Source organism: Oncorhynchus kisutch, linkage group LG28 (genome assembly GCF_002021735.2).
Source record: "Oncorhynchus kisutch isolate 150728-3 linkage group LG28, Okis_V2, whole genome shotgun sequence".
NCBI lineage: Eukaryota > Metazoa > Chordata > Actinopteri > Salmoniformes > Salmonidae > Oncorhynchus > Oncorhynchus kisutch.
The window spans coordinates 52401202-52422946 of NC_034201.2; the positions used below are offsets into that span (position 1 = coordinate 52401202).

The window sequence follows — 21745 nt, forward strand, 5'->3', positions numbered from 1 at the left end:
TACACCAGACCAGACAGACTGCCCCTAGAACTACTGTTACACCAGACCAGACAGACTGTCCCTAGAACTACTGTTACACCAGACCAGACAGACTGTCCCTAGAACTACTGTTACACCCTACAGACCGACTGCCCCTAGAACTACTGTTACACCAGACAGACAGACTGTCCCTAGAACTACTATTACACCAGACAGACAGACTGTCCCTAGAACTACTGTTACGCCAGACAGACAGACTGCCCTTAGAACTACTGTTACACCAGACAGACAGACTGTCCCTAGAACTACTGTTACACCAGACAGACTGCCCCTAGAACTACTGTTACACCAGACCAGACAGACTGTCCCTAGAACTACTGTTACACAAGACCAGACAGACTGTCCCTAGATCTACTGTTACACCAGACCAGACAGATAGCCCCTAGAACTACTGTTACACAAGACCAGACAGACTGTCCCTAGATCTACTGTTACACCAGACCAGACAGATAGCCCCTAGAACTACTGTTACACCAGACCAGACAGACTGTCCCTAGAACTACTGTTACACCAGACCAGACAGACTGCTCCTAGAACTACTGTTACACCAGACAGACAGACTGCCCCTAGAACTACTGTTACACCAGACAAACAGACTGCCCCTAGATCTACTGTTACACCAGACAGACTGCTCCTAGAACTACTGTTACACCAGACAGACAGACTGCCCCTAGAACTACTGTTACACCAGACCAGACAGACTGTCCCTAGAACTACTGTTACACCAGACAAACAGACTGTCCCTAGAACTACTGTTACACCAGACAGACTGCCCCTAGAACTACTGTTACACCAGACCAGACAGACTGTCCCTAGAACTACTGTTACACAAGACCAGTAAGACTGTCCCTAGATCTACTGTTACACCAGACCAGACAGATAGCCCCTAGAACTACTGTTACACCAGACCAGACAGACTGTCCCTAGAACTACTGTTACACCAGACAGACTGTCCCTAGAACTACTGTTACACCAGACCAGACAGACTGTCCCTAGAACTACTGTTACACCAGACAGACTGTCCCTAGAACTACTGTTACACCAGACAGACAGACTGCCCCTAGAACTACTATTACACAAGACCAGACAGACTGCCCCTAGATCTGTTACACCAGACCAGACAGACTGCCCCTAGACCTACTGTTACACCAGACAGACAGACTGTCCCTAGAACTACTGTTACACCAGACAGACTGCCCCTAGAACTACTGTTACACCAGACCAGACAGACTGTCCCTAGAACTACTGTTACACAAGACCAGACAGACTGTCCCTAGATCTACTGTTACACCAGACAGACAGACTGCCCTTAGAACTACTGTTACACCAGACAGACAGACTGTCCCTAGAACTACTGTTACACCAGACAGACTGCCCCTAGAACTACTGTTACACCAGACCAGACAGACTGTCCCTAGAACTACTGTTACACAAGACCAGACAGACTGTCCCTAGATCTACTGTTACACCAGACAGACAGACTGCCCTTAGAACTACTGTTACACCAGACCAGACAGACTGCCCCTAGAACTACTGTTACACCAGACCAGACAGACTGCCCCTAGAACTACTGTTACACCAGACCAGACAGACTGTCCCTAGAGCTACTGTTACACCAGACCAGACAGACTGTCCCTAGAACTACTATTACACCCTACAGACCGACTGCCCCTAGAACTACTGTTACACCAGACAGACAGACTGTCCCTAGAACTACTATTACACCAGACAGACAGACTGTCCCTAGAACTACTGTTACGCCAGACAGACAGACTGCCCTTAGAACTACTGTTACACCAGACAGACAGACTGTCCCTAGAACTACTGTTACACCAGACAGACTGCCCCTAGAACTACTGTTACACCAGACCAGACAGACTGTCCCTAGAACTACTGTTACACAAGACCAGACAGACTGTCCCTAGATCTACTGTTACACCAGACCAGACAGATAGCCCCTAGAACTACTGTTACACCAGACCAGACAGACTGTCCCTAGAACTACTGTTACACCAGACAGACAGACTGCCCCTAGATATACTGTTAAACCAGACAGACAGACTGTCCCTAGAACTACTGTTACACCAGACAGACATACTGCCCTTAGAACTACTGTTACACCAGACAGACATACTGTCCCTAGAACTACTGTTACACCAGACCAGACAGACTGTCCCTAGAACTACTGTTACACAAGACCAGACAGACTGTCCCTAGATCTACTGTTACACCAGACAGACAGACTGTCCCTAGAACTACTGTTACACCAGACAGACTGCCCCTAGAACTACTGTTACACCAGACCAGACAGACTGTCCCTAGAACTACTGTTACACCAGACCAGACAGACTGTCCCTAGAACTACTGTTACACAAGACCAGACAGACTGTACCTAGATCTACTGTTACACCAGACCAGACAGATAGCCCCTAGAACTACTGTTACACCAGACAGACTGTCCCTAGAACTACTGTTACACCAGACAGACAGACTGCCCCTAGAACTACTGTTACACCAGACAGACAGACTGTCCCTAGAACTACTGTTACACCAGACAGACTGTCCCTAGAACTACTGTTACACAAGACCAGACAGACTGTCCCTAGAACTACTGTTACACCAGACAGACAGACTGTCCCTAGAACTACTGTTACACCAGACAGACTGCCCCTAGAACTACTGTTACACCAGACCAGACAGACTGTCCCTAGAACTACTGTTACACCAGACCAGACAGACTGTCCCTAGAACTACTGTTACACCAGACAGACTGCCCCTAGATATACTGTTACACCAGACAGACAGACTGTCCCTAGAACTACTGTTACACCAGACAGACAGACTGCCCCTAGAACTACTATTACACAAGACCAGACAGACTGCCCCTAGATCTGTTACACCAGACCAGACAGACTGCCCCTAGAACTACTGTTACACCAGACAGACAGACTGCCCCTAGAACTACTGTTACACCAGACAGACAGACTGTCCCTAGAACTACTGTTACACCAGACAGACAGACTGCCCTTAGAACTACTGTTACACCAGACAGACAGACTGTCCCTAGAACTACTGTTACACCAGACAGACAGACTGTCCCTAGAACTACTGTTACACAAGACCAGACAGACTGTCCCTAGATCTACTGTTACACCAGACAGACAGACTGCCCTTAGAACTACTGTTACACCAGACAGACAGACTGTCCCTAGAACTACTGTTACACCAGACAGACCGACTGCCCCTAGAACTACTGTTACACCAGACAGACAGACTGTCCCTAGAACTACTGTTACACCAGACAGACAGACTGTCCCTAGAACTACTGTTACACCAGACAGACTGCCCCTAGAACTACTGTTACACCAGACCAGACAGACTGTCCCTAGAACTACTGTTACACAAGACCAGACAGACTGTCCCTAGATCTACTGTTACACCAGACCAGACAGACTGCCCCTAGAACTACTGTTACACAAGACCAGACAGACTGCCCCTAGAACTACTGTTACACAAGACCAGACAAACTGCCCCTAGAACTACTGTTACACCAGACCAGACAGACTGCCCCTATATCTACTGTTACACCAGACACAGACTGTCCCTAGAACTACTGTTACACCATACAGAAAGACTGTCCCTAGAACTACTGTTACACCAGACAGACTGCCCCTAGAACTACTGTTACACCAGACAAACAGACTGTCCCTAGAACTACTGTTACACCAGACAGACTGCCCCTAGAACTACTGTTACACCAGACCAGACAGACTGCCCCTAGAACTACTGTTACACAAGACCAGACAGACTGTCCCTAGAACTACTGTTACACAAGACCAGACAGACTGTCCCTAGATCTACTGTTACACCAGACCAGACAGACTGTCCCTAGAACTACTGTTACACCAGACAGACTGCCCCTAGATATACTGTTACACCAGACAGACAGACTGCCCCTAGAACTACTGTTACACCAGACAGACAGACTGTCCCTAGAACTACTGTTACACCAGACAGACAGACTGCCCCTAGAACTACTGTTACACCAGACAGACAGACTGTCCCTAGAACTACTGTTACACCAGACAGACTGTCCCTAGAACTACTGTTACACAAGACCAGACAGACTGTCCCTAGAACTACTGTTACACCAGACAGACAGACTGTCCCTAGAACTACTGTTACACCAGACAGACTGCCCCTAGAACTACTGTTACACCAGACCAGACAGACTGTCCCTAGAACTACTGTTACACCAGACCAGACAGACTGTCCCTAGAACTACTGTTACACCAGACAGACTGCCCCTAGATATACTGTTACACCAGACAGACAGACTGTCCCTAGAACTACTGTTACACCAGACAGACAGACTGCCCCTAGAACTACTATTACACAAGACCAGACAGACTGCCCCTAGATCTGTTACACCAGACCAGACAGACTGCCCCTAGAACTACTGTTACACCAGACAGACAGACTGCCCCTAGAACTACTGTTACACCAGACCAGACAGATAGCCCCTAGAACTACTGTTACACCAGACAGACCGACTGCCCCTAGAACTACTGTTACACCAGACAGACAGACTGTCCCTAGAACTACTGTTACACCAGACAGACTGCCCCTAGAACTACTGTTACACCAGACCAGACAGACTGTCCCTAGAACTACTGTTACACAAGACCAGACAGACTGTCCCTAGATCTACTGTTACACCAGACCAGACAGACTGCCCCTAGAACTACTGTTACACAAGACCAGACAGACTGCCCCTAGAACTACTGTTACACAAGACCAGACAAACTGCCCCTAGAACTACTGTTACACCAGACCAGACAGACTGCCCCTATATCTACTGTTACACCAGACACAGACTGTCCCTAGAACTACTGTTACACCATACAGAAAGACTGTCCCTAGAACTACTGTTACACCAGACAGACTGCCCCTAGAACTACTGTTACACCAGACAGACAGACTGCCCCTAGAACTACTTTTACACCATACAGAAAGACTGCCCCTAGATCTACTGTTACACCAGACCAGACAGACTGCCCCTAGAACTACTGTTACACCAGACCAGACAGACTGCACCTAGAACTACTGTTACACCAGACCAGACAGACTGCCCCTAGAACTACTGTTACACCAGACCAGACAGACTGCACCTAGAACTACTGTTACACCAGACCAGACAGACTGCCCCTAGAACTGCTGTTACACCAGACAGACTGCCCGTAGATCTACTGTTACACCAGACCAGACAGACTGCCCCTAGAACTACTGTTACACCAGACAGAAAGACTGCCCCTCGAACTACTGTTACACCAGACCAGACATAATGTCCCTAGAACTACTGTTGCACCAGACCAGACATAATGTCCCTAGATCTACTGTTGCACCAGACCAGACAGACTGCCCCTAGATCTACTGTTACACCAGACCAGACATAATGTCCCTAGAACTACTGTTGCACCAGACCAGACAGACTGCCCCTAGATCTACTGTTGCACCAGACCAGACAGACTGCCCCTAGATCTACTGTTACACCAGACAGACTGCCCCTAAATCTACTGTTGCACCAGACCAGACAGACTGCCCCTAGATCTACTGTTACACCAGAACGACTGCCCCTAGATCTACTGTTGCACAGACCAGACATACTGCCCCTAGAACTACTGTTGCACCAGACCAGACATAATGTCCCTAGATCTACTGTTGCACCAGACCAGACAGACTGCCCCTAGATCTACTGTTACACCAGACCAGACATAATGTCCCTAGAACTACTGTTACACCAGACAGACAGACTGTCCCTAGAACTACTGTTACACCAGACAGACAGACTGCCCTTAGAACTACTGTTACACCAGACAGACAGACTGTCCCTAGAACTACTGTTACACCAGACAGACTGTCCCTAGAACTACTGTTACACAAGACCAGACAGACTGTCCCTAGAACTACTGTTACACAAGACCAGACAGACTGTCCCTAGATCTACTGTTACACCAGACAGACAGACTGCCCTTAGAACTACTGTTACACCAGACAGACAGACTGTCCCTAGAACTACTGTTACACCAGACAGACAGACTGTCCCTAGAACTACTGTTACACCAGACCAGACAGACTGTCCCTAGAACTACTGTTACACAAGACCAGACAGACTGTCCCTAGATCTACTGTTACACCAGACAGACTTCCCCTAGATGTACTGTTACACCAGACCAGACAGACTGCCCCTAGAACTACTATTACACAAGACCAGACAGACTGCCCCTAGAACTACTGTTACACCAGACCAGACAGATAGCCCCTAGAACTACTGTTACACCAGACAGACCGACTGCCCCTAGAACTACTGTTACACCAGACAGACAGACTGTCCCTAGAACTACTGTTACACCAGACAGACTGCCCCTAGAACTACTGTTACACCAGACCAGACAGACTGTCCCTAGAACTACTGTTACACAAGACCAGACAGACTGTCCCTAGATCTACTGTTACACCAGACCAGACAGACTGCCCCTAGAACTACTGTTACACAAGACCAGACAGACTGCCCCTAGAACTACTGTTACACAAGACCAGACAAACTGCCCCTAGAACTACTGTTACACCAGACCAGACAGACTGCCCCTATATCTACTGTTACACCAGACACAGACTGTCCCTAGAACTACTGTTACACCATACAGAAAGACTGTCCCTAGAACTACTGTTACACCAGACAGACTGCCCCTAGAACTACTGTTACACCAGACAGACAGACTGCCCCTAGAACTACTTTTACACCATACAGAAAGACTGCCCCTAGATCTACTGTTACACCAGACCAGACAGACTGCCCCTAGAACTACTGTTACACCAGACCAGACAGACTGCACCTAGAACTACTGTTACACCAGACCAGACAGACTGCCCCTAGAACTACTGTTACACCAGACCAGACAGACTGCACCTAGAACTACTGTTACACCAGACCAGACAGACTGCCCCTAGAACTGCTGTTACACCAGACAGACTGCCCGTAGATCTACTGTTACACCAGACCAGACAGACTGCCCCTAGAACTACTGTTACACCAGACAGAAAGACTGCCCCTCGAACTACTGTTACACCAGACCAGACATAATGTCCCTAGAACTACTGTTGCACCAGACCAGACATAATGTCCCTAGATCTACTGTTGCACCAGACCAGACAGACTGCCCCTAGATCTACTGTTACACCAGACCAGACATAATGTCCCTAGAACTACTGTTGCACCAGACCAGACAGACTGCCCCTAGATCTACTGTTGCACCAGACCAGACAGACTGCCCCTAGATCTACTGTTACACCAGACAGACTGCCCCTAAATCTACTGTTGCACCAGACCAGACAGACTGCCCCTAGATCTACTGTTACACCAGAACGACTGCCCCTAGATCTACTGTTGCACAGACCAGACATACTGCCCCTAGAACTACTGTTACACCAGACAGACTGCCCCTAGAACTACTGTTACGAGACCAGACTGACTGTCCCTAGACCTACTGTTACACCAGACAGAAAGACTGCCCCTCGAACTACTGTTACACCAGACCAGCCCGACTGCCCCTAGATCTACTGTTAGAACAGACAGACTGCCCCTAGAACTACTGTTACACCAGACAGACAGGCTGCCCCTAGAACTACTGTTACAACAGACAGACTGCCCCCAGCAACTGTTAAGGACTAGTAAGGAGGCCTTTCCCAATGCAACAGTTTATGTACCATTCATACATTACTCAGATACACTGCTGATCGATAGCTAGTCTATCTTACAGAAGCTGAATAAGGTCATAGTGGAGAGATGGGATTTTTTAAATTACCTTAGTAAACTTAGGTTTTGCACAGACCCCTGGGATCCGGTTCACTGGAGTAGGGATACAGCTTCTGACATTGTAAAATACTGGCTAGAACAATGTAATGTTCACTTACAACTCCCCAACATTCTAACATTTAACCTTCCAAGATACCAGGAAAAGCTTTTTTATTCTACATTGATAATAATTCTCTGTACACAAACCTTGATATCAAATTAGGTCTACAAGCAGTTGCAAATGCCTTTCAGAGGTATCCTGTTTAAGTCTACCGTAGAGAGTTATCCTGACCCCAGTTGACCGTAGAGAGTTATCCTGGACTTGTTGGAGTTGAGCCTCACCAGAAACGACTGAGTTCAATGTGAAGTACTATCTCCAGGTACATGGTACGACCATAGGAAAGACATTTGCACATTTGTACACAATTTTTTGCTAAGAAAGTGCTTTTCTTAAATGTAAGACCTTACCATTGCTCTACCTCAGGTATCTGGCTGATTTCTTTGGACTGTGGGGAGGCTCCACCTCTGAATTCAGGGAATTCGTAAACATTTTGAACTCGCATCGCTATTACACATAATTTGCAATACGAAACATTTTAACAATTGGCAACTACATTTTTCTTTATGGAAAAAGATAGACATGCCCTCTTTCACAAATGTAGTTTCCATCCAAAGCACACATGTAGAGGGTTGATCAAATCACAACTTTTCCACAGAATCTGTAGTGTCCCTGGGGATATAGAGGAGGCCACAAGAAGTCTCTTCTCAGCCTTAAGGCCCAGGGGCTACTCCAGGAGGTTCCTGAGAGCGGTTGAGGTCAATCAGACCTTCTAGACCCATGGAGCATATCAGGTAGAGAGGGAAAACCGCCCTGTGGTTCCATTTGTGGGGACTTATTCTAAGGCTCTGGTGGGGCTGAACTTAAATAAAAGTTTCAACAGGCCCAGAATGATTGTGAGGCCTTGACAGAGGGTAATCTCAACCTATAGGAGCCTGATGGACATCCTAGTCTATTCAAGCCGGACTAAGAAGAAACCGATACAGAATGAATACTTTACCCAAACACAATTTCTGTCCAATAGGCATTCAGGCTTGGTGTTCCCAATCAGGCAAGTACAACTGGATACCGGAAATGTGGTTTATGTGATCGAGTGCCTTGTTTGTCATAAGCTCTATATTGGAGAGACACAAAACGCACTAGAATGCAGACTTAAACAACATCTATAGCACATTCAGTGATTTACTGGGCCATACGCACTACTCTCTATAGCGCCGAGCAGTTGCCATACCAGGCTGTAATGTAACCGGTCAGGAGGCTCTCGATGGTAAAGCCACAAGATGGCGCCGAAAGAGATGGCAGCTTCGCTTCTAGTCCCTTTTTTATGTATTATTTTTTACATCGTTAGCCCAGAAAACCTTAAGTGTTATTACATACAGCCGGGAAGAACTATTGGCTATCAGGGAGATGTCAATTTACCAGCACAACGACCACTACGACCAGGAATACAACTTTCCCAAAGCAGATCCTTTGTCTACACCTCCCAGGGCATTTTATCTGATTCCAGAGGCAGACACAAAACAACGCCGGCGGAGGAGAGGGTGCCGGAGTGTCTTCTAGTGAGGCTTCAGATGCGCGCACATCATATTACTCGCTATTGTCCAGTCCCTAGTTAACAAAGTCAACGAAATCAGGGCAAGAGTTGCTTTCCAAAGAGATATCCGGGATTGTAACACTCTGTTTCACAGAAATATTGTTAGCTTGGGATATGCTGTCGGAGTCGGTACAGCCGACGGGATTTTCAGTGCATTGCGCCGACAGGAATAAACAACTCTCCGGTAAGAAGAAGGGCGGGGGTGTATGTTTCATGATTAACGACTCATGGTGTAATTGTAACAACATACAGGAACTCAAGTCCTTTCGTTCACCTGACCTAGAATTCCTCACAATCAAATGCCAAACGTATTATCTCCCAAGAGAATTCTCTTCAGTTATTGTCACAGCAGTGTATATCCCCCAGCAGCGGATACCAAGACGGCCACCAAAGAACTTCACTGGACTTTATGTAAACTAGAAACAATATATCCTGAGGCTGCATTTATTGTAGCTGGGGATTTTAACAAAGCTAATCTGAGAACAAGGCTACCTAAAACCTATCAGCATATCGCTTGCAGTACACCATCGAGTAACACGCTCAACCACTATATCTTCCGCGATACCTACAAGGACCTCCCCCGCCCTCCTTTTGTCAAATTTGACCATGACTCCATCTTGTTGCTCCCCTCCTATATGCAGAAACTAAAACAGGAAGCGCCTGTGCTTAGGTCTATCCCACGCTGGTCTGACCAAATGGATTCCACGCTTCAAGATTGCTTCGATCACGTGGACTGGGATATGTTCCGGGTAGCCTCAGAGAACAACATTGACGTATACGCTGACTCGGTGAGCGAGTTTAAAGGAAGTGTATAGGAGATGTGGTACCCACTGTGAGTATTAAAACCTTCCCTAACCAGAAACAGTGGATTGATGGCGGCAGCATTCGCGCAAAACTGAAAGCACGTACCACCGCATTTAATCATGACAAGGCCACTGGGAATATGGCCGAATACCAACAGTGTAGTTATTCCCTCTGTAAGGCAATCAAACAGGCAAAGTGTCAGTATAGAGACAACGTGGAGTTGCAATTCAATGAGACGTACTGTATGTGGCAGGTCTATAGACAATCACGGATTACAAAAAGAAAACCAGCCCCATCGCGGACATCAACATCTTGCTTCCAGACGAATTAAACAACCTCTTTGCGTGCTTTGAGGACAATACATTGCCATTGACGCGGCCCACTACCAAAGACTGTGGGCTCTCCTTCTCCGTGGCCAACGTGAGTAAATCATTTCAACCTGGTTCAACCCCAGGTAGTGAAGGTAGGAAACAACATGTGCCACCTGCTGATCCTCAACACTGGGGCCCCACGGGTGCGTTCTCTATATTGATATATTTTAATTCCTTTACTAGATTGTGTGTATTAGGTTTTGTTGTGGAATTGTTAGATATCTGTTAGATACTGCTGAACTGTCGGATCTAGAATCATAAGCATTTCACTACACTCGCAATAACATCTGCTAACCATGTGTGTGACCAATAACATTTGATTTGATTTGAGAACCTTTTGCCTGGTATAGAGATCCTGGATGGCAGGAAGCTTGGCTCCAGTGATGTACTGGGCCGTACGCACTACCCTCTGTAGTACCTTGGGGTCGGAGGCTGAGCAATTGCCATACCAGGCAGTGATGCAACCAGCCAGGTCATGCTCTTGATGGTGCAGCTGTAGAACCTTTTGAGGATCTGGGGTCCAATGCCAAATCTTTTCAGTGTCCCGAGGGGAAATAGGCATTGTCGTGCTATCTTCACGACTGTCTTGGTGTGTTTGGACCATGATAGTTTGTTGTGGACACCAAGGAACTCTCAACCTGCTCCACTGCAGCCCCGTTGATGTGAATGGGGGTGTGTTCGGCCCTCCGTTTGCTGTAGTCCACGATCAGCTCCTTTGTCTTGCTCACGTTGAGGGAGAGGTTGATGTCCTGGCACCACACTGCCAGGTCTCTGACCTCATCCCTATAGGCCGCCTCATCGTTGTCAGTTCACGACACTGTTGTGTCGTCAGCAAACTTAATGATGGTGTTGGAGTCGTGCTTGGCCACGCAGTCGTGGGTGAACAGAGAGCACTGGAAGTGACTAAGCACCCACCCCTGAGGGGCTCCTGTGTTGAGGAACACTGTGGCAGATGTGTTGTTACCTACCCTTACCACCTGGGTGCGGCCCATCACGAAGACCAGGATTCAGTTGCAGAGGGAGGTGTTTAGTCCCAGGATACTTAGCTTAGTGATTACCTTGGAGGGCACTATGGTGTTGAACGCTGAGCTGTAGTCAATTAACAGAATTCTCTCGTTCCTTTTGTCCAGGTCTGAAAGGGCAGTGTTGAGATTGCATCAACTGTGGATTTGTTAGGGCAGTATGCAAATTGGAGTGGGTCTAGGGTTTCCGTGATGATGGTGTTGATGTGAGCCATGACCAGCCTTTCAAAGCACTTCATGGCTACAGACGTGAGTGCTATGGGTCGGTAGTCATTTAGGCAGGTTACCTTTGTGTTCTTGGGCACAGGGACTATGGTGGTCTGCTTGAAACATGTTGGTATTACAGACTGTCAGAGACATGTTGAAAATGTCAGTGAAGACACTTGCCAGTTGGTCTACGCATGCTCTGAGTACACATCCTGATAATACGTCTGGCCCAGAGGCCTTGTGAATGTCAACCTGTTTAAGGGTCTTGCTCACGTTGGCTACGGAGAGTGTGATCACACAGTCGTCCAGGAACAGCTGGTGTTCTCATGCATGCTTCAGTGTTTCTTGACTTGAAGCGAGCATCAAAGGCATTTAGCCCGTCTGGTAGGCTGGCATCACTTGGGCAGCTCTCGGCTGTGCTTCCCTTTTGTAGTCTGTTTGCAAACCCTGCCACATCCGACAAGCGTCAGAGCCATTGTAGTAGGATTCAATCTTAGTCCTGTATTGACACTTGCCTGTTTGATGGTTCGTCTGAGGGCATAGCAGGATTTCTTATAAGCCTTCGGATTAATGTCCCGCTCCTTGAAAGCACCAGCTCTAACCTTTAGCTCGGTGTGAATGTTGCCTGTAATCCATGGCTTCTGGTTGGGGTATGTATAGTCACTGTGGGGACGATGTCCTCGATGCACTTATTGATAAAGCCAGTGACTGATGTGGTGTTCTCAATGCCGTCGGAAGAATCCCTGAACATATTCCAGTCTGTGCTAGCAAAACAGTCTTGTAGCTTAGCATCCGTGTCATCTGACCACTTCCGTATTGAGCGAGTCACATGTACTTCCTGCTTTAGTTTTTGCTTGTAAGCAGGAATCAGGAGGATATAATTAATGGTCAGATTTGCCAAATGGAGGGCGAGGGAGAGCTTTGTACACGTCTCTGTGTGAGGAGTAAAGGTGGTCTGCAGTTCTTTTTCCTCTGGCTGCACATGTGACATGCTGGTAGAAATGAGCTCAAACAGATTTAAGTTGGCCTGCATTAAAGTCCCCGGCCACTAGGAGTGCTGCCTCTGGATGAGCATTTTCTTGTTTGCTTATGACCTTATACAGCTCGGAGTGTGGTCTTAGTGCCAGCATCAGTTTGTGGTGGTAAATGGAAAAATATAGATGGAATCTCTCTTGGTAGATAGTGTGGTCTTCTGCTTATCATGAGGTACTCTACCTCAGGCGAGCAATACCTTGAGAATTCAATATTAGACATTATTATTGACAGACATACACCCCCACCCCTCGTTTTACCTGAACCAGCTGTTCTTTCTTGCCGATGCACGGATAACCAATCTAACTATGTTGTCCATGTCGTCGTTCAGCCACAACTCGGTGAAACATAATATATTGCAGTTTTTTATGTCCCGTTGGTAGGACAGTCTCAAACAGAGCTCATCCAGTTTATTCTCCAGTGATTGCACATTGGCCAATAGAACGAATGGTAGAGGCGGGTTACCCAATTGCCAACAAATTCTCACAAGACACCCCGATCTCCGCCCACTGTACCTCCATCTTTTCTTCATGTGAATGACGGGGATTTGGGCGTCGTCCGGGAGCAACACTATATCCTTTGCATCAGACTCAATAAAGAAAAACTCTTAGTCCAGTTCGAGGTGAGAAATCGCTGTTGTGTTATCCAGAAGCTCTTATTGGTCATAAGAGACGGTGGCAGCAAAGTTATGTACAAAATAAGTTACAAACAATGTGAAAAAAACACAATAGCCCGTAAAACGGCAGCCATCCCCTCCGGGACCATTCTTATCTCTTGGAGTCCTCACTGGTTTAGGATAAAGCGACAGATCTATTGTACTTGTCATGATGATTATTATGTATTGTCTGGATTCTCTTAGTTTGAAATGTGAATATTTATAGGAATTTAATCGTTATAACCCTAACCCTTATTCCCCATCCCCTATAACCCTAACCCTTATTCCCCATCTCCTATAACCCTAGCCCTTATTCCCCATCCTCTATAACCCTAACCCTTATTCCCCTATAACCCTAACCCTTATTCCCCATCCCCTATAACCCTAACCCTTATTCCCCATCCCCTATAGCCCTTATTCCCCATCCCCTATAGCCTGTATTCCGCATCCCCTATAACCCTTATTCCCCTATATCCCTAACCCTTATTCCAATATAACCCTAACCTTTATTCCCCTATAACCCTAACCCTTATTCCCCATCCCCTATAACCCTTAATCCCCTATATCCCTAACCCTTATTCCCCATCCCATATAACCCTAACCCTTAATCCCCTATATCCCTAACCCTTATTCCCCATCCCATATAACCCTAACCCTTATTCCCCTATAACCCTAACCCTTATTCCCCATCCTCTATAACCCTATCTCTTATTCCCCTATAACCCTCTCTTATTCCCCTATAACCCTAACCCTTATTCCCCTATAACCCTAACCCGTATTCCCCTATAACCCTAACCCTTATTCCCCATCCCCATCCCCTGTAACCCTAACCCTTATTCCTAACCTTAACTCCCAGACCTAACCGTACCCCCCCTGAGCTCTAACCCCCATACCTAACTGTACCCCACCTGAGCTCTAAACCCCCCCCCCCCCGAACTCTAACCCCCCCCCTGAGCTCCAACCCCCCCTGAGCTCTAAGCCTAACCCCCATACCTAACCGTACCCCCCCCCCCCCACCCCACCCCCCCTGAGCTCTAACCCCTAGGGAGATCCAGTCCCTTTTCCCACATAAGTTTAGTTGATGCTTTTACCTACAACTATAATGGTTTTGAATATATTCCCCTATTTTCTTATGGTAGAATCACTCCTCCTCCCCCTATTCTTCTTCTTTTTCTTGTGTTTTTTCTAGGTCATTCTTAGCAATTAGAAGGGATGGTTATATGTACCTGTGTTAGCTTAACATCTACAGATGTCGATGGAACAGAGATGCTCTGCTTTTTTGTTGTTGTTGACACAACACACCAAAAAGCATGTTCTGCTGACTCTAGTTTTGTCTAATCTTGATTATTGTCCAGTCGTGTGGTCCAGTGCTGCAAAGAAAGATCTAGTTAAGCTGCAGGTGCTGAAAAATCCCAAATTGTTTGCATAGTCAACTTACACACAGCTCTGACACACACACTTACCCCACCAGACATGCCACCAGGGGTCTTTTCACAGTCCCCAAATCTAGAACAAATTCAAGGAAGCGTACAGTATTATATAGAGCCCTTATTGCATGGAACTTCCTTCTCTCATATTGCTCAAATAAACAACAAACCTGGTTTCAACAAACAGATAAAGCAACACCTCACGGCACAAACGCCTCTCCCATATTTGACCCAGATAGTTTGTGTGTATTGATATGTAGGCTACGTGTGCCTTTTTGAAAATGTATGTAGTTCTGTCCTTGAGCTGTTCTTGTCCATTAATGTCATGTTTCATGTGGACCCCAAGAAGGGGAGCTGTTGCTTATGCAACAGCTAATGGGGATCCTAATAAAATACCAATTACCAAAAATACCTTCACCTATCCTGCACAGAGACCTCTGGGTAAAACATCACCTCTGACCCCTAACCTGCTAGAGACCTCTGGGTAAAACATCACCTCATTGGTAAGGACACGTTCCCCTGCTCAGACGTTGCATGCATCAAGCAATGTTTGCGTGCCACAGCATCAACTGTGCTGTCGGGCTCTCCCTAGTCCCCTAACCAGTAGTCTCATGGGCCCTAACCCCTCACTCCCCAGTTCCCTAACTCCTAGCCCCCTAACCCCTCACTCCCTAGTTCCCTAACTCCTAACTCCTAGCCCCATGAACTCTCACTCCTTAGTTCCCTGACTCCTAGCCTCCTGACCCCTCACTCCCTAGTCCCCTAACTCCCTAAACAGTAGTCCAGTCCTCCAGGTTTGGCAGGGGTGGAGAGATGTTCTGACCATGTCACTGTGAGAATGATTGGTGGGTAGAGCTGGGGTCAGGAGTTAGAGTTCAGGAACACAACTGATCTAGGTAGGCAATCAAATCTATGTAATAAAGCCCTACTCCGTGACATCATCAGACTGACATCATGTCTAGCCTAGTTAGTCTCAGTTCAGTCCAACTCAGTTTCATTTCATTTCAGACTTCTGTTTAATTCTTGTTCTCAATGCACCTTTCAGCCCAGGCAAATGAAGCCGCATCACCGAGTCAAGATCTCTCAGGTACACACACTTTCACATACACACACTAGGCTGCTTTCAGCTGTGGCTGAGGCCGGCTGGCCTTGGAACTGGGATGGGTTGGGTCAGTCTCCTGGGAAGGGGGGGAGAGCATGTCTGTTTTATGTCTCTCCATACTTACTTCTCTATTATTCCATCTCTCTCCCCCCTCCCTCCTCTCCCCCTCCTCCTCCTCTCCCCCTCCTTCCCTCCAGACCTGCCGATGGAGGAGCAGCTACGGCGCCTGCAGGAGGAGCGGACCTGTAAGGTGTGTATGGACAAGGAGGTGAACATTGTCTTCATCCCGTGTGGTCACCTGGTGGTCTGTAAGGAGTGTGCTCCCTCTCTGAGGAAATGTCCCATCTGCAGAGGACTGGTCAAGGGCACCGTCCGAACATTCCTCTCCTAGAAGACCTCCAGGAACCAGGGCCCCTCCCAGCACTGTCAAACTTCTTTGACCTAGTCTCCTATCTACTCCTAGAGAATAGCTACCAACAGTCTATTCTAAGCGTGTCATTCTCTATTCCTGGATGGCTGTGTTTGCTGGTTTTTCTGATCTCCTTTCATTTCGTGTCCAATGAATTCCTAGAGAACCAGGTGAGGGGAGTTCCTATTTAATCAATAAAGACCTAGACAGTCAGGTGAGGGGAATTGCTAACTAATCAATAAAGACCTAGACAGTCAGGTGAGGGGAGTTGCTAACTAATCAATAAAGACCTAGACAGTCAGGTGAGGGGCGGTACTATTTAATCAATAAAGACCTAGACAACCAGGTGAGGGGAGTTCCTGACTAATCAATAAAGACCAAGACAACCTGGTGAGGGTAGTTGCTAACTAATCAATAAAGACCTAGACAGTCAGGTGAGGGGCTGTACTATTTAATCAATAAAGACCTAGACAACCAGGTGAGGGGATTTCCTAACTAATCAGTGACCTTTATTGATCAATCAAGTACAAGAGAGTAGTGAAAACCCGCAGACACTCGACCCTCGAGGACTGGAGTTTGACACTATCCCATAAGCAACGACTCTACAATCTCACTGTCTCTATTCATATCGGAATGTAGCCTGTTAAACCTACCTGCTTAACCATTAACTAATATGTTCCTGTGTAGATATACACATTACAGAACTCTGTAGGAATGCATGAGGTTATATAAAGGCATAACTATAATTGTCCATCTATGTAATCAGTCCATTGATAGAGCATACAACTACTTCCTGTAGTTGTAGTTTCAACTGGACAGATGATGTGTAGTAACCAGTGAAGGCCCCTACATCCTGAATAGCACCCTATTCCCTATTTTGGGCACATTGGGAACTGGTTAAAAGTAGTGCACTATATAGCAAATAAGATGCCATTTGGAACGCAGGGCAGCCAGTCAAGGCCCTCGCATGTAAAGGCTAGGTTGACTATTCTGCTGTTGAATGTCTCGTAAAGGCTAGGTTGACTATTCTGCTGTTGAATGTCTCAAATAAATGCTAGGTTGACTATTCTGCTGTTGAACGTCTCACATTTCTAATGATTTTCTTCTGGAAAGATATGTTGGAAAATCTTTTAAGTAAGATGTATCATTCATTCCAAATAAGAGTTAAGAAAAAAATGACTTGCCTGGTTGAATAAAGGTTCAATTTAAAATAATAAATACAACCTGATATTCTCAACACCAGACCACTGTCACATCTACCCAAACAACACATAGTGAGCTGTAGTCCACTGAGCTACAGTTCCCATGTAGTCCACTGAGCTACAGTCCCCATGTAGTCCACTGAGCTACAGTTCCCATGTAGTCCACTGAGCTCCAGTTCCCATGTAGTCCACTGAGCTCCAGTTCCCATGTAGTCCACTGAGCTCCAGTTCCCATGTAGTCCACTGAGCTCCAGTTCCCATGTAGTCCACTGAGCTCCAGTTCCCATGTAGTCCACTGAGCTCCAGTTCCCATGTAGTCCACTGAGCTCCAGTTCCCATGTAGTCCACTGAGCTCCAGTTCCCATGTAGTCCACTGAGCTCCAGTTCCCATGTAGTCCACTGAGCTACAGTTCCCATGTAGTCCACTGAGCTACAGTTCCCATGTAGTCCACTGAGCTACAGTTCCCATGTAGTCCACTGAGCTACAGTTCCCATGTAGTCCACTGAACTACAGTTCCCATGTAGTCCACTGAACTACAGTTCCCATGTTGTCCACTGAGCTACAGTTCCCATGTAGTCCACTGAGCTACAGTTCCCATGTAGCAGTATCATAGTTAGGTGTTGTCCACTGAGCTACAGTTGCCATGTAGTCCACTGAGCTACAGTTGCCATGTAGTCCACTGAGCTACAGTTGCCATGTAGTCCACTGAGCTACAGTTCTCATGTAGTCCACTGAGCTACAGTTCTCATGTAGTCCACTGAGATACAGTTCTCATGTAGTCCACTGAGCTACAGTTCATATATAACAGTATCATAGTTCAATCAATCAATCAATCAATCAAATGTATTTATAAAGCCTTCTTACATCAGCTGGTGTCACAAAGTGCTGTACAGAAACTCAGCCTAAAACCCCAAACAGCAAGCAATGCAGGTGTAGAAGCACTGTGGCTAGGAAAAACTCCCTAGAAAGGCCAGCACCTAGGAAGAAACCAGTCCTCTTCTGGCTGGGCCGGGTGGAGATTATAACAGAACATGGCCAAGATGTTCAAATGTTCATTAATGACCAGCATGGTCAAATAATAATAATCACAGTGGTTGTAGAGGGTGCAACAGCTCAGCACCTCAGGAGTAAATGTTAGTTGGCTTTTCATAGCCGATCATTGAGTATCTCTACCGCTCCTGCTGTCTCTAGAGAGTTGAAAACAGCAGGTCTGGGACAGGTATCACGCCTGGTGAACAGGTCAGGATTCCTTAGCCGCAGGCAGAACAGTTTAAACTGGAGCAACAGCATGGCCAGGTGGACTGGGGACAGCAAAGAGTCATCATGCCAGGTAGTCCTGAGAGGCATGGTCCTAGGGCTCAGGTCATCCAAGAGAGAGAATTAGAGAGCGCATACTTAAATTCACACAGGCCACCGAATAAGACAGGAGAAATACTCCAGATAAAATGGACTGACTGTAACCCCCCGACACATAAATTATTGCAGAATAAATACTGGAGGCTGAGACAGGAGGGGTTGGGAGACACTGGCCCCCCCCAGACAGGGCCAAACACACAGGATATAACCCCACTCACTTTGCCAAAGCACAGCCCCCACACCACTACAGGGATACAGTGCCTTGCGAAAGTATTCGGCCCCCTTGAACTTTGCGACCTTTTGCCACATTTCAGGCTTCAAACATGAAGATATAAAAAAATTTTTTGTGAAGAATCAACAACAAGTGGGACACAATCATGAAGTGGAAATCAAAAACTGAAAAATTGGGCGTGCAAAATTATTCAGCCCCCTTAAGTTAATACTTTTGTAGCGCCACCTTTTGCTGCGATTACAGCTGTAAGTCGCTTGGGGTATGTCTCTATCAGTTTTGCACATCGAGAGACTGAAGTTTTTTCCCATTCCTCCTTGCAAAACAGCTCGAGCTCAGTGAGGTTGGATGGAGAGCATTTGTGAACAGCAGTTTTCAGTTCTTTCCACAGATTCTCGATTGGATTCAGGTCTGGACTTTGACTTGGCCATTCTAACACCTGGATATGTTTATTTTTGAACCATTCCATTGTAGATTTTGCTTTATGTTTTGGATCATTGTCTTGTTGGAAGACAAACCTCTGTCCCAGTCTCAGGTCTTTTGCAGACTCCATCAGGTTCTTCCAGAATGGTCCTGTATTTGGCTCCATCCATCTTCCCATCAATTTTAACCATCTTCCCTGTCCCTGCTGAAGAAAAGCAGGCCCAAACCATGATGCTGCCACCACCATGTTTGACAGTGGGGATGGTGTGTTCAGGGTGATGCGCTGTGTTGCTTTTACGCCAAACATAACGTTTTGCATTGTTGCCAAAAAGTTCAATTTTGGTTTCATCTGACCAGAGCACCTTCTTCCAAATCAAATCAAATCAAATTTATTTATATAGCCCTTCGTACATCAGCTGATATCTCAAAGTGCTGTACAGAAACCCAGCCTAAAACCCCAAACAGCAAGCAATGCAGGTGTAGAAGCACGTGTTTGGTGTGTCTCCCAGGTGGCTTGTGGCAAACTTTAAACGACACTTTTTATGGATATCTTTAAGAAATGGCTTTATTCTTGCCACTCTTCCATAAAGGCCAGATTTGTGCAATATACGACTGATTGTTGTCCTATGGACAGAGTCTCCCACCTCAGCTGTAGATCTCTGCAGTTCATCCAGAGTGATCATGGGCCTCTTGGCTGCATCTCTGATCAGTCTTCTCCTTGTATGAGCTGAAAGTTTAGAGGGACGGCCAGGTCTTGGTATATTTGCAGTGGTCTGATACTCCTTCCATTTCAATATTATCGCTTGCACAGTGCTCCTTGGGATGTTTAAAGCTTGGGAAATATTTTTGTATCCAAATCCGGCTTTAAACTTCTTCACAACAGTATCTCGGACCTGCCTGGTGTGTTCCTTGTTCTTCACGATGCTCTCTGCGCTTTTAACGGACCTCTGAGACTATCACAGTGCAGGTGCATTTATACGGAGACTTGATTACACACAGGTGGATTGTATTTATCATCATTAGTCATTTAGGTCAACATTGGATCATTCAGAGATCCTCACTGAACTTCTGGAGAGAGTTTGCTGCACTGAAAGTAAAGGGGCTGAATAATTTTGCACACCCAATTTTTCAGTTTTTGATTTGTTAAAAAAGTTTGAAATATCCAATAAATGTCGTTCTAAATCATGATTGTGTCCCACTTGTTGTTGATTCTTCACAAAAAAATACAGTTCTATATCTTTATGTTTGAAGCCTGAAATGTGGCAAAAGGTTGCAAAGTTCAAGGGGGCCGAATACTTTTGCAAGGCACTGTATATCCAACCACCAATCTACCATTGCAGTAGTCTAACCTAGAAGTGACAAAAGCATGGATTAATTTTTCTGCATAATTTCTGGACAGAAAGTTCCTGATTTTTGCAACGTTACAAAGATGGAAAAAAGCTGTCCTTGAAACAGTCTTGATATGTTCGTCAAAAGAGAGACCAGGGTCCAGAGTAACGCAGAGGTCCTTAACAGTTGTATTTGAGACGACTGTACAACCATCAAGATTAATTGACAGATTCAACAGAAGATCTCTTTGTTTCTTAGGACCTAGAACTAGCATCTCTGTTTTGTCCACTTCCTTATGTCTGAAACACATGCTTCCAGGGTAGGCAATTTTGGGGCTTCACCATGTTTCATCGAAATATATCATAGTTAGTGTGTCGTCTGCATAGCAGTGAAAGTTAGCATGATGTTTCCGAATGACTTCACCAATAGGTAAAATATATAGTGAAAACAATAGTGGTCCTAAAACGGAGCCTTGAGGAACACTGAAATGTACAGTTGATTTGTCAGAGGACAAACCATTCAAAGAGACAAACTGATATCTTGCTGACAGATAAGATCTAAACCAGGCCAGAACATGTCCATGTAGACCAATTTGGGATTGCATTCTCTCCAAAAGAATGTGGTGATCGT

General features: G+C 46.3%; 1 protein-coding gene across 2 annotated transcripts in view; it reads left to right on the forward strand.

The window, feature by feature from the left end:
- The window catches only part of LOC109882805 (inhibitor of apoptosis protein), a 102247-nt gene extending 84596 nt beyond the window's left edge, over positions 1-17651 (forward strand). Inside the window, exons 14-15 of one of the 2 annotated variants that reach the window (XM_031807621.1) lie at positions 16110-16151; positions 16364-17651. In XM_031807621.1, coding sequence (XP_031663481.1) covers positions 16110-16151; positions 16364-16557 — 236 coding nt within the window. In that variant the 3' untranslated portion in view covers positions 16558-17651. The remainder of the gene's footprint in view (positions 1-16109; positions 16152-16363) is intronic. The other variant, XM_031807622.1, reaches the window with a different exon arrangement.
- Positions 17652-21745: the final 4094 nt, after the last annotated feature.